Source organism: Cupressus sempervirens, chromosome 8 (assembly GCF_028749045.1).
Source record: "Cupressus sempervirens isolate cs-2001-9-10 chromosome 8, ASM2874904v1, whole genome shotgun sequence".
NCBI lineage: Eukaryota > Viridiplantae > Streptophyta > Pinopsida > Cupressales > Cupressaceae > Cupressus > Cupressus sempervirens.
The window spans coordinates 841,652,363-841,669,692 of record NC_143125.1 but is presented as its reverse complement, the minus strand read 5'-3'; the positions used below and the strand labels follow the sequence as shown (position 1 = coordinate 841,669,692).

Here is a 17,330-nt window from a genome sequence, read left to right as displayed (position 1 = left end):
TGTAGGAACCCCTCCTAAAATTCAGAAGACTGCCCCAAACTGCCCAAAAAAGCTCACAGAGCCCCTTTGTGGTTCCACAAGCCTCTGAACGAGTCCCCTACCCATATTGCTGAACATTGTAAGGGACATTACAAAAAACACGGACATGCTGAAGTTAAATTGCTGAAGAAAGGGTTAAAATCAATTGGTGATGTTGTGGTTTTGAGGGGTAAGATAGAGGTTGAAATCAACGAATATCTAGGTGAGGTACATGGAAGTAATATGTCAACAGCAATTGGAAAGGAGCCCAACCACCCTTTGATTTCCACCCCACATATGGGGCTCTACATTTGCAAATTGAGATGAGATGAAAGTAAATTGCTTGAAAACAAGGCAATTCATTGAGATGGTGGCTTGAAAAAGGGTGATCTAAAGTGTTGTGAGAGCCTAACCAGGGTCTGATTTCTGCCATCTTTGTGGGCCTGGGAGCCCAACAACCTTTTGATTTCCACCTCACATGGATGTTGAGCCCAAGGCTAGGCATATTTCTGCTCAAGTTTACATATGTGAGTCTGAGCAAGCATGGAGTCCTAGTCCTCTTGCCCAAGAGCAAGGCAAAATCTGACTAAAATATGATATTTCACCCAAGCAAAGGTGAGTTTTAAACCCACTAATGGTGATTTCACCAAGACACCCTAAATTTCTGAACTTGCCCCAAGAGTTGTCCTCAAATTCTGGTCCATGTTTGAATGAGCCCAAGAGCAGGTCATTTTGCGCTCAATACTTAAAGCCAGCCCCAAGACACCTCAAATTCCCATTAGTTTTGGTGATTTTATCCAACTCCATGCTATTTTCTGCATAGTTGCCTGCAAACCACATCACAAAACAGAGTTGTGTGCAACAAGAACCTTGACTTGCCTTAATGATCTTTTTGCAATCTTTAGCATACGTGGTGTCTTTGTTCAGGAAAGGTTAATAAATTCGGTGTTTCATTTTGGAATACCGAGTGTTTTATCCTGCATGTTGGAGTGATCACAAAACTCACATCAACTGGTAGCTAGTTCTGAATAAAAGATCTTACCCTTTTTAGTATTGTAGCTGTGCAATTCTTGGATAATGAGGTCTCTCACCCCAACCTATGTTGTCATCCTCAAAATGCATGATGTGAGGCACTCACTAATCTCTCCATTAGGATTTTAATAGCTATAGGAATAGGAAAAGGAGGTTGAGGAATCACCCTTTTGCATGGATGGGTTGGTGAAGTTGATTTTTCCATTTGTAATGTTTGATCTCCCAAATGAGATGAAATGTGAGCTGTTTCCCTTTTAATAAATTTAGATGGACAATTTGGTCTTATCTGGGGCCTTAAAAATATTCCTTTCTGTTTTGCTCCTCATCTATAAAACAGCGATCTCTAACTAAAGGCTTTGACACCTTTACAAATACAAAAGGATTAAAGTTACAAATTTATAATGAAATATTTAAATTAAAAAAAGAAATTTTAAGTTTGAATTTAAATTAGTTTTGAGGTAACCTTCACAATCTCCATAGCTTTTTGTGCAAAATGGTGGTTAAAGACTATGCTTGCAAACCTCTCTCCCTCAAGTTTCTTTAAATATGACAGTCTAGCCATGCTTGATTTATAAACATCACTTTCAAAGAAGTCAACAAACCAGTATGGCTTCACAATGCAAGAAATTTTTTTGCATACCGACAACTGATCTTGCCAACTCTTTTCCTTAGGTTGAATCTCTCATCAAATTAAGAACCCAAGGGTAATTGTAGATAAGTTTTGTTATGGTGTTTGCATCATCTACAACCAGTCTTACCCAATCAAGTTTGGCAGTGTGCTCCAAAAGGTCATTGAAAATGTGTTGCCCAAAATGTCAAAAAGGTGTTATGTTTGTCTTGGTAATTTCCGGACTGCCACATATGTTGCTGCAATATAAGTTACAATTGGTACCACATTCTCTATGACCACGATGACAACTTCCTTCAACATTAGAAATAATGGTTCTGCATTTTTGTTTGTTAAGAAGCTTCAATAGATTTTTAAAAATTCACCTCAGCATTTGAAGCTACCACAAAATAGATAGTGGTGTGGTATTTCCCATCCATCCACCCATTTAAAAGAATAGTGCAACGATATTTATTCTGTTGCTTCTTCTGTTCTTCCACTATCAGCCTTGTTCATTTAGTTGCAATAGAGAAACCTACAAGTACAAAGTCGAAGTACAAGATTTAATTTATAAACTTCAAAATAGTCTATATTCAACATAAATTACTATAAATTAATGAGCCAAATGTTCAACATAAATTATTAGAAGGTATAAACTAACTATTTGACTAACCAATCTTTACAAGAAAGTGCCTTGTAGCCTTTTTTCCAGTAATTGTCAGAGCAATCATCAAGCTCTCCCGATAAGAACTATATGCCACATTGAAAGGAATGTTCTTGAAGTGCCAAAATAAGCACAGGCAATAGCTGTCATGTTCTTGCAGCTTCCCGCCCCACCTTGTAAATTCCAGCGAAGGTTGTCCTCTAGATGTGTTTTTGAGTACAAAAAGCTGTGGTGTGCATGTACTTGTAGGTGTTGACACTCTATTGGAAGTGGATGAACTGGAGGTCAATTTTCTTCGTGTGCGTGGGATCAGGAAGAGAGTCCTCGACCCACTATGACTTACGTGCCATATCTTCATCTAATCTTGTTTGCACTTGACAACCATAGCCATTAGTTATGGATGTTAAATGGCTGCCCTTGTCTTCTCATAGTGCAATTATTTCTCTTTTGCCAATGCAAATTGATCATACAGCCCTTTTTATTGCTTTAGTGGTATTGGCATAGGGCTTGGTATCACTTTGAGTGATGCTCGCAAGATGGTATATGTGCATTTTATGCAAACAACTGTCCTTAGTATCAGCCCTTGTACGTCATATTTCTGGGCAGGGTCTCTAGCTCTAGCAGGACCAGTGCATGTAAAATATAGGTCAAGTGAAATCTTAAGGCCCATGAAAGGCAAACTATTTTTCACAAAGTTAAAGTTTACAATCAGTATGTAATGGCATGTGCTATATAGCAAATTACCTGGTGGCATCCCTGACAGGGGCGGTGTAAGTGGTAGTGCTGTGGGGGGACATTTTCCTCAAGTTCCCAAGTCTCAGAAATGTCCTTCATAGGTAATTTTATTTATTTTTGGGTTGGGGAGGGGGGAACGTGTCCCTGTGGGATACTGAAGTACCTTCTTCTAACAGATCTTTGTTCTGCATTGTAGCTTCTATCATCCAATAGGTACATCTGGGCAAGTGAATATGTATCCACTCTAGTTCACCATGACATAGATGGTAAGATCAGCGAACTTGATCCACTCTTCTCTCAATCTCTTTGCCTTCTCATGAATGTACAACTTTTAAAGGCCTTGATTGACTCTTCCAAATCTTCATGATCAAAAGAAGCAACTCTTTCAAGACTATGGATTATAAACTTGGGTTTGACAGTGTATGATGCCAGATGTATGAGATAACCATTAAGAATGCTTCTGTTGGGTCCTTAGGATATTATCAGTGCTCTAATCTACTAAACATGATGTTAAATGTCTCCTAAATCTCTCCAAGGGTGGATTATGAATGTTTGTGTAACAAATTATTCTCAACTGTAGGGACAACAAGATGAAATGATATACACTCTGTTACGAGATTTGTGTATCTAGGCCACAAGTTGGATTCGGGTTCGAATCAGATTGGATTCTTCAGAATCATAAACAAAAATCACTGGTCAAGTATTAATTTTTTTAATGTGAATTTTTGACATTTGGCATTGATCAATGATCAAGCATCATAGATTCATACTATGAAATGAACATCATAGTTTCATACTATGAAATGAAATAGTTTTACAATTATGTATATTTCATTTTTTTTTTTGTTTATATATATATTTATACACACACACACACAAGCCCTTACAAATCATAATGGGAATTTTTTTTCACAAATCCATGAACCGGATTCTTGTACCTGAACTTGTCACTAAACCCAATCGGCAATATAACTCATATACATGAGTTGTTCCCAAAAGTCATAATCAATCACCAAATTCTTTGATTTCCTTCCAGCATCTGTTTCTGATGTTTTCTATGTATAGTCATCAACTAGAATGAAGTACAAGGAGGAAACAGTTTCTTGAAAAATCCATAAAACAGTGTCTAGGATCTGTGATGATTGCAGATATCTGCACATCGCTAGTGTGAAGACACTACGTGTTTGATCAAACCTACCTTGCCAAGATAGGGAAGCAGATAAAGGCATCAGTTACGGACGAAATACATTTTCAAGATACTGATTGAAAGGCTATACGAACTCCAGACCTTTAGTTTTACAAGAGATCTAGTCGTCTTGCATGCTAAATTGTTTATGTTGTGTTATTATATTATAAATTTATTGACTGAGAAGAGTATTGGGGATATTTTCTCAAGTTTTTATTTTTCTGAACTTTTTTCTTGTGGATTATTTTGCAGGTGACATTCATGGGCAGTACTCTGATCTGTTAAGACTTTTTGAGTATGGTGGTTTACCACCTCAAGCCAATTATCTATTCTTAGGGGACTATGTGGACCGTGGAAAGCAAAGTCTAGAGACAATATGCCTTCTGCTTGCTTACAAAATAAAATACCCAGAGAACTTCTTCCTTTTGAGAGGCAATCATGAGTGTGCCTCAATCAATCGTATATATGGATTCTATGATGAGTGTAAGCGCAGATTTAATGTCAGATTATGGAAAGTTTTTACTGACTGTTTCAACTGTTTGCCAGTGGCTGCTCTAATAGATGAAAAGATTCTATGCATGCATGGAGGCCTTTCACCAGATCTAAACAACCTGGATCAAATAAGAGACATACCTCGTCCCACAGATGTTCCAGATACGGGATTGCTATGTGATCTTCTTTGGTCGGATCCTAGCAAAGATGTTCAGGGATGGGGTATGAATGATAGAGGGGTGTCATATACCTTTGGTCCAGACAGAGTGTCTGAATTTCTCCAAAAGCAGGACCTGGATCTTATTTGTCGTGCACATCAGGTCATTTGCTTTGCTAATTTTGCATATAGATTCTACAGCTATGAGTAGTTCTCACATGAAATATGATTAAAACAAATTATTTGTATTGCAGGTTGTTGAGGATGGTTACGAATTCTTTGCTGACAGACAACTTGTGACAGTATTTTCAGCCCCAAATTACTGTGGTGAATTTGATAATGCTGGTGCGATGATGAGTGTGGATGAATCATTAATGTGCTCATTTCAGATACTGAAACCAGCTGAGAAGAAAATCAAATTAGGTGGTTATGGAAACTCAAATGCAGCCACAGCTAAACCGGGAACACCCCCACGTGGAATGCGGGTAGGTTTAATTATTGTGAGGCTAATTTTGGCTCTTGCCAGGTTTTTGATTTTGTTGCATAAAAGTTTTTTTTTAATGAATTCACAATGCTTTATGCTAACATGAAGACCACATATGCACGCGCAAATAAATGTTCATGCTGGGATGGGATGGGAAATTTTTTATTAATCAATTCACAATGTAAACTTTTTATCCTTTTGACATGATATTGTAATGATTTAGAGGATTATTCGCTAGTATAAATTACCTACCTGTAAGTGTTTTTATTTAGATTTGCTTTTGAGATTTGATTTAATTTATGCAATTGAAATTTTGGTTTTATGACTGTATGTCTATAGCATTATGGTTGTAGTTGAATATCACAATATTATATTTGTTGTTATTGTTTCTGTAATATACCCTGCCTGAGATTACTGCTTCTTAACAAAAAGACTTATTTCTATTGTTGCTGTTAGTTTCAAATCTGATATTCTATAGGGAACTAAGACAATGACAATGAATGATCAATTCAGGAACAATTACTCAGAATCATTCACTCAATGACAGAGAAATAGAACAGTATGAACTTCTGAAATATATTTATTATTTATATGAATATAAAATAATGTAATTTTCCTCAATATATACATCCACAAAACCTTCTTTCATAATGATCAAAGACATTGGAGTCTTTACTCAGCTGCAGTAAATGGACAGGCACTTGAAATTTTCATACATAATAATAATATCACCCAATGTTTATTCACAATCATAGCATCCACAGTTTGACCAATGTGATCTCCCTCTGGCTAGCCGCGGCAATGTTTTCATGCATTGGACCAATGATATATTTCATAAGAATGCAGTCTACGAATCTTTGAAAAATCAAATAATATTATCCACGATTAGCCCATGTCACAGGACTTGCCAAATGCATCAGTAAAAGGAAATAGACATAATATTTTCACCAGATACTAATATATTATATAATATATGAATGAATGATTATGGGCCCACCTAAACTCTCCACATTAATTCTTTTCAAATTTGCAGTGCCAACCTATGAGTATATTATTTCTGTGATATCTATATATTCTACAGCCAGAAGATTTTTAATCTTCAGATCCCTAACATTAGTGCAGTGTCTAAGGTCTATATAACTCTTGCTCGATAATATATTTAATTGTCAATAACATTTATGTGTCACAAATACCATGCAGTAAATTCCAGTGGTAATATTCATGTCACACAATAAATCTATCAATAAAAGCTAGCCACAATCCCAAACGGTATTCCCAAACATGCACCTTGCAAATACTGATAATGATATTCAAGGTAAATATTTGAACCAATACAAACTTACTCGGAGTTGTAGATGGGTTCAATACTGCAAATTTGAGCACAATTGGAAATATCATTAGACTAGGGTGGGGATTGGATCTACAACGAAACTGCGAAAACACCTTCAGCTGCTTGAGCTTCCAGCAATCGAAGAACAAATCAGAAAACATTCCATGATGATTTACATCCTCAGCAAGTCCCCTTATAAAGGCTTGCAAGAAGTATCCAGAAGATTACAATAGACCAACATTGTTTTTTGTCTTTTTCTTTTATAATTAAATAATTAAATAATTAAATAATTAAATAAAGAAGGCCTCATGATATTAATTAAATTTGAGGACTTCTTTAGTCTGAAAATATTCGAGGACATTACCGTTTGCACTTTTAGTTCTTATGGGTGTCACCTACACACTACCCTTTTTTTGTTTATTCTTATACTAGTGAATGTTGGAAATCAATTACTCATGCATTGTAACTTTTAAGAATTTTGGTTCCTGGGGATAACAGTTTAAGGAAGTTAGTGCGGGCTAAAATTTGATTTCTTTAAATTAGTTTGGAGAAATAATATCATTAGTGGCTCATTTATTTTTTAGCTATACGGACATGCTTATTTTGTATTTTCTCCAACTATCACTGTTTGATGAGTAATCTTTGTATCTGTTTTAACCATTTTATGCTTTTCCGCTTCCTGCAGTTCATCTGCTCAAGTGGAAGCCATAAATTTTTCCTACTATTGCAGAAGTGCATTTGTTTGATTGTGCCATTTTCCCCTTTCATCTTATTAATTAATAATTATGTATAAAATCATATGCAATGTGGTTTTACATGATGATTTCAAGCTAAAATTTGAGGAGGATGAAATTTGAATTTATTTATTATGTCAACAAAATTATTGACTCTTACAATTGAAAATTATAATATTTTCTGTTAAAAGATATAATTGTTTATCAAAATTTTACTCCTCTTATCTAGAGTGAAGCCGAAGAAGACTACAAGGGTGGAATGTAGTGTAAATTCTGTTTCTGTTACCATTGCTGTTGTTGGAGGAAGTGTTGCTTTTCGAATTTTAATCCCTTTTAAAGGTGCTTCATAATAGTTTAGTTGGATATAAGACAACGCTGCAAACATTTTTGGTGTTGAATTCTGACATTTCACAGCAAAAACTCAGTATATTTTTTTCCGGTTTTTGACAGACAAGCTAACTTTTTTGAGTATTCAAAGGAGGAATTGTAAAATTTGCAACTTTCAGGTAGGCTTTTTATCTACTGAATATAAATGTTTATTCAACTTGCCTATAATAGACTTTTTAAAACAATATGTTGTGTAAATTTATAGTAACTTTATTTGAATGATTGTTTTGACACTCTTCAAGTTTTGCCACATTGTCGATTGTATGACGAGTTTGAGATTTTCAATTTTGCAACTAATAGGTATGGTTTGAAATCTGAATATGAATGTTTCAACTGACATATAACAGCGAGGGTTTTGCGAGAAAAATACAGTAACTTACAATTTTCTTGTTTAAGGGTTGGTATGTCTGTCTTCTAGGTAGAGAGTTGAATATACAGTTTTGAACTTTCACTTCTACACTTCTATAGTGAATGTTGAGCATCATTTTTATTGTATTTTCACCGAAAACTTTGTGAAAAATCAAAAGACAATTTAAATATGATTTGATTGACCAGCAAAAATCACTTTAAAAACTTGTTAACAGTGGTGCATTGCAATTTTTGGTGATTATTGGCATGTTTTTGGGGATTTCTGCGTCTACGGTACTAGGAAGTTGCAATGTTTTAATTAGCATGGATATATTACTGTTCCCAACTTATGTGATTCTTTAACGAATGAATTGTATAATTCAAGTTTCATTTTTTATTTTCTCATAACAGTACAATTTATAATATTTTTTTGGATCAGTTATCACTTTTGATGGGAGCTACGAACCAGTAGGATCACATTTGGTAGATCCCATCTCTGGGGAGCCTCCTAGATATTTGACACATTCTAATTATACCGCTTATATACTGACCTGTCTCTGTGCCAGCCTAATTATACCTCCCATCAGTGAAAGTCCCTCCTTATGTCTCCCACACGTATGTGCTTATACCTCCTTGCTGGCGAGAATCCCTTATGTCTCCGCTTCTTAAACTCCTTGCAACTCCTTTCTCCTCTCCTCTCTCCTCCATGTGGCAGACCCCCATATCCCTCTGAGTCTCCTCATGTCTACTACTGCCATGGGCCTCTTACTTCTCTGCTGCTGCGACCACATCCTTATCACTTTACATGTTTACAGATTCCTCTAGTTGCTGGTCAGTCCAAGGGTCTACCGTAGTGTGAATTGTTCGCGTCTTCTCTCTGTAATTTATTTTTTATTTATATTTTTTATGTTATTTGTTATTGTTGTATTTATAATCTAATTTATTGGATACAGTTATATAATAAAATATTACACTTGAATTCTAACAATTTATAATGTTTTTATTAATTTTTTTGTACATAGCTAGTCTGAGAAACTAACAAGTTACTTCTATGTATCACCTAAAAAGTTATAATGTTACACTATAATAAAATATTACACTTGAATTCTAACAATTTATAATGTTTTTTTTTTTTTTTCTACATAGCTAGTCTGAGAAACTAACAAGTTACTTGTATGTATCACCTAAAATGAAGATGCTACTAGAAAATGCTATGTTAGCTTTTTGGTGGAGATTGGAAATCCTTTAATGAGATTATTTTATGCATTTCATGCTTCTCAAATTGGTAAGTTCGCCCTTGTACAAATTTGAAACAGTAAGGTAAAGTGAAAAAATTCCCCTGTATTCACAAGGAAAGTCTCATGCCAAACAAGCGCAGTAACTGTGCCAGGGCCTAAAACATTATGTCACCTTTGCAGTACCCTGAAAACTTGTAGATTGATTTTTAGCTCTTTAACATTCATGCATCGAATGCACAGCTTTAGTTTTTCCCCTCTGCGTGGCTTAATCAAATTGAAAATATGGTGACACACTTCTTTTTCAATTTTGAGATTTGAACATTACCAAATTTATATTTTATAAGTGTAGTAAATGGCAAACAAATTGGAAGCTAACATGTCAAAAGTTTTTTTCTGTGATGACAGTCTTTGTTGGGGGCTAAAGTATAGCTTGTACAGGTTGCAGTGGATCAATTGGAAACATATAATGACAGCATGATTGGCTACCAGTGATTATTTTCAACTCTGCAACAAACTATTATTAAATTGCACCCATACGATGGGCTTAGAGCCTTAGCTCACAGAAGTTGATGCTTCTGGAAATTTGTTGAGCCAAATTTATGAGAAGGTTCTATAACTCTTTGAAAAAAACGTTTTTAGTTTTTGACATATGCTGTAATTAGAGGCCTGGACTTCGCATGTGCGACGATAAGCGTGTTGGAGATGTTTTTGTATGTATATTAGTGACAAAAGTTGTGTGTTGTATCTCTCTGTTTTGACTATGATCTTTATTGTAGTGCTCTGCTACCGCAACGTAAAGTACTCATACAAGTGCTGTGGAAGAGACTCGTGAACTGACTGTTGCTGATTCCATCTTCATACACGCATGTGATACCCGAGATCACTTTTTCCCAAGGGGATCAGTTAAGCATTTGTGTAATTAGTAATTGTGACAGGTAATTTAATGCGGAACCATTGGGGCCACTCATACAAGAAACTTTTATTCAATGTTGTAATGATGTTGCTTTGAGAGTTAAAAAGTGGTAGTTGATGGCTTTGCCGATTTCACCACCAAATATGAGGAAAGTTTCCATTTATAATGCTAACTACTTGATTTCTAGAAAGTAAAAAGCATACATTGAGATGTCAATATTCTTGGGAAGAGTTTCTTGGAGAAATGATCTGATCTAATTTTTCCAGTTGGAAGCACAATTTATTCTCTTTATAATTATTGCTTGATATTATTGTACGCTAGTTTTAAATTAGTTGCAGTGGGTTTTCTGATAATTGTATTTGCATTTTTGCCTGTATCGCTTGGCCTTATCCTATAAGCGTAGTTGAGGTTCTACCATGGTCCCATTTTTAAGACAAACGATACACTAAGATTTTTGAATATTCTAGTGATCTATCTAGTCAACAAATAAATTAAAAATTAAATTGGAAAAAAATAAAATCTCCGATTAGTCGACTCGAGCTCTATCTAGCTTTAATACGTTCAAAAGCCATAAAGTTAATCGAGAAAAGTAGATTGAAGGAAGTTGTAAAACAAAGTTGAGTTTACAGAGCTGCAGACGGTGGAGCCGACGAACCATCCCTTTTGGCTTTGGTTTTCTGGACGTTTTGGTCTGTCACTGCATGCGACCCTTCACTGCGACAAATTACGGGTCAATGTTGGTTTTGGCTTATTGATCAAAATGTCAGATTCCCCCTTCTCATTTGGTGATATTGATCTTACACAATAGCAGACCAGAATCAGTATGGGGTCCATAAGGCACGGGATCAGTGCAAGGGCAGATTTAAGGGTTTGGTCGGTAGTCTTAGCAACCAGTGGGACAATCCAGTACTAAAGGCTTTGATATTGGCGGGCTTCCAGATGATGATTTTGCTTGATATGGTGTCCCTTTCTTTCAGTGGGCTCCAGCTCAGTTCCATTTGAAGACAACATTATGTGCCTCCAATAGGCGGACAGGCAGATCCCAGGTACGCCTTTTCCCTTTTTCTTGCATATGATTTTGCACCTGTTCAGGCTTCCTTTGTTACTTCTCCTGGCATTGGTAAATTTACAATAGTAAAACACCATTAAAAACATATAAACAAGGCACTAGTGGGAATGATATGGTCCTCATGGACGGAACAAATGGGGAAATCACAGATACATTTGCAGAGAGGATACTTGTAAAAGTATCATTGACTGATCAACCTAAGATAAGAGAGGAACAGTCAGAACTTGATGGGTCCACCTTGCATAACACAGGATTTGATAGTAACAGGGTGGCAGAGAATCAGATAGTCAGGGCACCCGTAACAGCAGAACAACAAACTAGTCTGGAAGAAGCTACGAAACACAATGACATCTCTGGCAATAGTGGCTTGGTCCTGACATACGAGGATAGTTTAATGCACAACAACATCATCAAGTGGAATCAAGGGAGCTTCCTCATTCTTCCAGGACCCTCAGTCGGACACACGAGTTCATTCAATCTTGGAGGGACAAATGGTAATTTACCCACAAACACTCTGAGCTTATCACAAGCCAACGGACCACTCACAGGAGGAAACTGCATCTATGTGAATGCCAAACAATATAAAAGAATAATTAGGCGAAGAAAGATACGAAAGTGTAAAAATGCAAAAAGAGGGAAGTTAGCAACTTTACTTCCAAAACCGATTCCACAAACCCCAGACAACACAAGGGAGGGAGAACAAAGTTTGAGGCTGACTGAAATCTCTAAAACAATTAAGCGGTTTGATAATATCAGAGATATTAACTGTAAAGGGAAGCCAGATAATTCTCAGGTGATAGACACAGTGGAGGATGGGCTACCGAATAATTACAGTCTCACAAGGACACCTATGACGTGGTATTCAGACATCTTTGTGAACGATTTAGTAGCTATGAAGGAAAGGGTGTGGGCACTTGAAGAGAGGAGCCAAATAGAAAGTATCACAATGAAAAGAGTTACTGAGGATAATTGGAAGCTGGCAGCGGAGGTCAAGTCACTTAGAGAACAAATTCAAAAACTGCAATTTAATATGGAAAAAGGAGAGTATGAATTAATATTGTTAAAGAAAGAAGTAGGGGAAAAGAGGACAGCAGCAAGTACTACGGGAGAAGCAGAGGCTACGGAAGCAGACAAAAACTCGCAAATGAAAAATATACAAGATGCCATGGCCAATATGGAAATAAAAGAGAATCAACTTAGAGAACAGATCGAAGATGTTAGATTATGGGCTAACATAGTAAAGGGGCCAGCAAACACTCCTATTGACAACATAGAAAAACAAGTTCGAAGACAGATTAGAGAGGAAAAAGAAAGAAATGAGAAAGCAACAAATATCGTTGTCAAAGGGCTACGAGACTATGGAGAACAGGAGAAAACAACGGATTTAGTTAAAGACTTCTTTAAAGACCAATTAGACTGGCATGGAACAACCATACAAGCTCAAAGAATCGGAAAATGGATTAGAGGAGGCAAAGATAGACATGTTAGAGTGACAATGAGGAATATAGGAGATAAAAATAACATTTTCAGCAAGAGGAAGTTTCTTAGAGGCACACACATATATCTTGATGATGACCTTACCGTAACTCAACAAGAAGAAAGGAGGAAGGAATGGGAAAAAGTGAAAACAGCAAGAGGAAAAGGCAAGTGGGCGTGGCTACAAAATGGCAAAGCCCAAATCAGCGACAAAATCACACGTAATAAATAGGAACTCGGGCCCACCCAAGAACATTTAACTATAGTTAGCTGGAACTGTAGAGGTTATCCTTGGAGAAGAGGACCTGGGTTAAGGCCGATAGCTAAAGATAATGACATCATTATGCTTACCGAGACTCATGAACATGATGGATGTAAGGTTCCAGATTTTGAAGGGTATAAGAAGGTATCACTGTGGAATGAAAAGATAGATAATGGTAAGGGGCATGGAGGCATCACCATTCTAATAAAAAAAACTTGGAGCAGATTTGTAAACTTAGAGAAAGAAGATGTAAACAAGCAGTATATTTGGATAAAAATAACAGAGAATCAGATTTTTACAAGGGTGGCTATATGTTACTTCGCTCCAAAAGGCGCAAAAATAAAAAAAAAACATAGATTGGATCGAGAAGACCCGTTCGTTGCACTAAAAAAAGACATAGCAACCTTTAGCTCTTTAGGGGAAATAATGTTAATAGGGGATTTCAATGCTAGAACAACAAACAACCAAACTCTCAATCTTAAGGAGAGTTACAATGCAAGCAGAGATCCAGTTTGGCTCGAAGAAGAAGGGACACAAAAATGGGAAAGATCTTCACAGGATAGCATGGGAAAGATTAATCATTTTGGTGTTGAATTACTAGGCTTATGCTGCCTATACAACATGGTTATATGCAATGGTATGGAAAAGTGGCCTGAATCAGGAGGAATCACATGCAAAAGACACAATGGACAAAGTGTTGTTGATTATGTTATATGCTCGCAAGACTATGTCGCAAAGATAATTAACTTTGAGATAGAAGATTGCCTCATAGAGTTAAAATCTGATCATAACCCCATCTTGATAAGGGTGGCCACTCACTTTAAAGATCAACATATTGTCCCAAAACCTTTACAGAAGAGGAATATGATTCCGACTGGCAAAGTTTTAACGACACAAGAAAACCATGATACTTTTCAAGACTCTCTTTTGCGACTGTCTAGGGTTTCGAGAAACCATCTTGAGTCTGAAAAATAGCATTTCATAGACAAGGATAATCTTGTTCTTACTATCATTAAAGCATTGGAGGAGTGTAAAAGACCTAGGGCCACAAAAGAAGCCAAGAACACTTTTTCGGCCAATCCTTGGTTTGATGAGGAGTGCAAAATGGCAAAAAGGAATTGGAAAAAGAACATGAACAAAGAAAGTAGAAAAGAGTATGATCAATTGATTGAAAAGAAGAAAGAAGAGTATGTGAACAAGAGAAGGATAGAGTTGATTAATCTTGGTAAAAACAACTCCAGAAAATTTTGGAAAGAGCTTCAGCAGAGAAAAACTCAGATAGAGAATAACATAACAGGAACCAAATGGCTGGAATACGCCAAGACTCTCTACGAATGTGATCTAAGAGAACGTAGTACCATGGAAACAGAGACTACAGGGGAGTTATTCAGCGAAAATGATATTATTCAAGGCATAAGGAGGTTAGCTGCTGGTAAAGCGCAAGATATAGATGGGCTACAAGCGGAATACTTAAAATGGGGTGCTGAAATCCTCACACCACACATCACTAAGATTTTCAACAGTGTCAATATAGAAGGTTTCCCTGTAAAATGGACTACAAGTGTGGTGATCCCACTCCACAAAAGTGGAGATATAAACAATCCTTCTAATTATCGAACCATCATGATCAATCCACTATTTGGCAAGTTATTTGGCAGCTTGGTAGAACAAAAAATCAGCAACTGGGTTGAAACAGAAGGCAAACGTGCAAAAGGGCAAGCAGGCTTTAGACCGAAACACTCTACTATAGATCATGGCATCACTCTCAAGCATTTGATAGAGAAAGTTTGGGACACTCCGGGGAACGAGGCTTTTTGTTGTTTCGTGGACTTTAAAAAAGCTTTCGACACAGTGACACGTAATAAACTATGGGATAGAATGGTAGAGCTGGAAGTCCTTAAAGAACTTAGGTCAACGGTTTACAGATTATATGAGCAGATCAAAACTAAAATTAGAACGACAGAAGGGATATCAGAAGATTTTGACAGCAACATCGGGGTTAAGCAAGGGTGTCCGCTTTCTCCAACATTATTCGGGCTCTATATTGATAAGTTAGAAGAGTGGATAAACAAGACCAATGGTGAGGGGGTGCAGCTGGCCCACTTCGTGATAAGATTGCTCTTATATGCAGATGATCTCATAATTCTTGCTAGAACAACTAAAGGTTTGAAAGAGCATTTGAAAGCACTAGAAATTTTTTGTCATGATGTAGGAATGCAAGTTAACACTAGCAAAACCAAAATTATGATCTTCTCACTAAAGAAGAATAGGGGCATACAAGACAAGTTTCTATTTGAAAATAGCCCCTTAAGATTGTGGAAGAGTACAAATACTTGGGCATCGATTTTCATAACAAACTCAACTGGGATACTTGTAGATCGAAAAGAATCCAAGGGGGCTGGAAGGCGTTATGCTCTTTACAAAACAAGTGCAGGAACGCAAAATTATGGGATTGGACGACCATGAAAACTCTGTTTGGTTTGCTGGTCACTCCGGTTATTCTATACGGATGTGAAGTGTGGGGCGATAGTATGTCCAAATAGAAATGGCGGCAAGTAGAAAGAATTCAAAAACACTTCATCACATGCAATCTTAAGGTCAAGACCACAGTTCTGTATGAAATCCTTTTGGCGGAGGTGGGTTGCTTTCCATTAGAAGCTGTCGCATTGATCCGAATGCTAAGCTATTTAAAGAAAACCCAAGGTCTGGAAACACATCGTTGGCCCAAGTTGGTAATAGAGGAAAAACTTGTGAGGCGGAAAAGCACATGGATGAAACAAAATGACAAATGGATGCAAAAATGGGATATCAACATCCAAACTTGCCCGGATAACATTAAAGAAATAAAGAAGTTTGTCAATGAAAAAATTTGCAATATTCTGTGGACAAGACACATAGGGCGGAAAAAATCTTTTTACATTAAAGAATTTAATCCCACTTCTAGTCATGATGAAAAGGCCTATATAAGGGCACCTATTAATTGGAAAGCAAAAATGTTGATGGCACAAATTAGAACTAGTTCACATCAGCTGCGATGTGAAACTGGTAGATGACAAGTTCCAAAGGAAGAGTGGGCAGACATAACATGTTTATTCTGCAATATGGGAACAGTTGAGACAGAGCAACACTTTGTCAAGGAATGTCTGGCTTACAACGACATCAGATCTGATTATGCAAAAATTCTGTAGAACAAGGACTTCAACTATTTATTCGAGGAAGATCAAGTGAAGAGAACAACGTATTTGATTATCAAAATTCAGAGAAGAAGAGACAAGTCAACCAAAACTTTGCAACTGACTAGTTTGGCTCCTGACTCGAGAGGGTGATTGCATGGGTCCCATAGACTACTTTAGTCTCGTGGACGTCATTAAAATCTATCATATCATATCAAGCGAGGAAACATGCAAATCGAGCAAAAATACATAGGTAAATACGTTTTTATAGGATTCTGTTATAGCTTCGTGGCTGGTTTGGGTGCCACGTATCAATTATGGGAGAAAAATGCTTAATACATGAATTTAAATGACACACGAGGAACAATGTGTCCCATGCAAGGGGTGTTGCCCCTTGCCTTCCTCCCCCTTTTGAATTAAAAAAAAAAAGAACAAATTGATGCTGAAATCATTTCGATTCAAGTGGATGATTTTATACCCAATTTAAAGAGTTGTTGTGACGAGTAGTAGTTTGCCTTGATGGATGATTAGAGGCCTCCCTTCAATACATGTTGACATTTCATAGTTGCTTTAATTTCACGTTACTCATTGTAATCATCTTTATGAGATAGTAGAAATTTTCCATTCATCGAATGAACAATTTCATTTATCAAACTGAAATTTTATTTAGCATTTTAATATGCTATTGATATTCGATGTTCAATGTTCAAGTGTACATTTATTGTTTGCTATTTTTCTATTTTACTAATTATACATCTTTTTATAACTAGCATTTAAAGTACTATGTCTAGTATGTACTATATACAACACGAACCCTTGGTTGTCCCCTTGGTGTCCCCAAATATTGGCCTTCTGTGTCCTCGTCTTGTAAACCTATCTCGATGTCCCCTTGTCCCCAATGGGAGGTTAAACACCAAAATGTATTGAGTTTAAAGTTGTAAGAAGTTCAATGTGTGAGGAAATTTAAATACAATTTTGATGCCACATAATTATTAAATATTCCAATTTCTTTGGGTCTTGGTGCT

General features: G+C 36.6%; 1 protein-coding gene across 5 annotated transcripts in view; it reads left to right on the top strand.

The window, feature by feature from the left end:
- Positions 1–10,541, top strand: part of LOC149545041 (serine/threonine-protein phosphatase PP1 isozyme 3) — a 57,893-nt gene extending 47,352 nt beyond the window's left edge. Inside the window, exons 2-6 of one of the 5 annotated variants that reach the window (XR_016355093.1) lie at positions 4,495–5,054; positions 5,146–5,376; positions 7,890–7,945; positions 9,818–10,019; positions 10,189–10,541. Coding sequence is in view for 2 of the 5 variants with exons in the window: in XM_089795542.1 (XP_089651668.1) it covers positions 4,495–5,054; positions 5,146–5,376; positions 9,818–9,841 (815 nt within the window). In the remaining 3 variants the exon portion in view is untranslated. Of the gene's footprint in view, positions 1–4,494; positions 5,055–5,145; positions 5,377–7,668; positions 7,779–7,889; positions 7,946–9,817 lie in introns of all 5 variants that reach the window. The other 4 variants (XR_016355091.1, XR_016355092.1, XM_089795543.1 and 1 more) reach the window with 4 other exon arrangements.
- Positions 10,542–17,330: the final 6,789 nt, after the last annotated feature.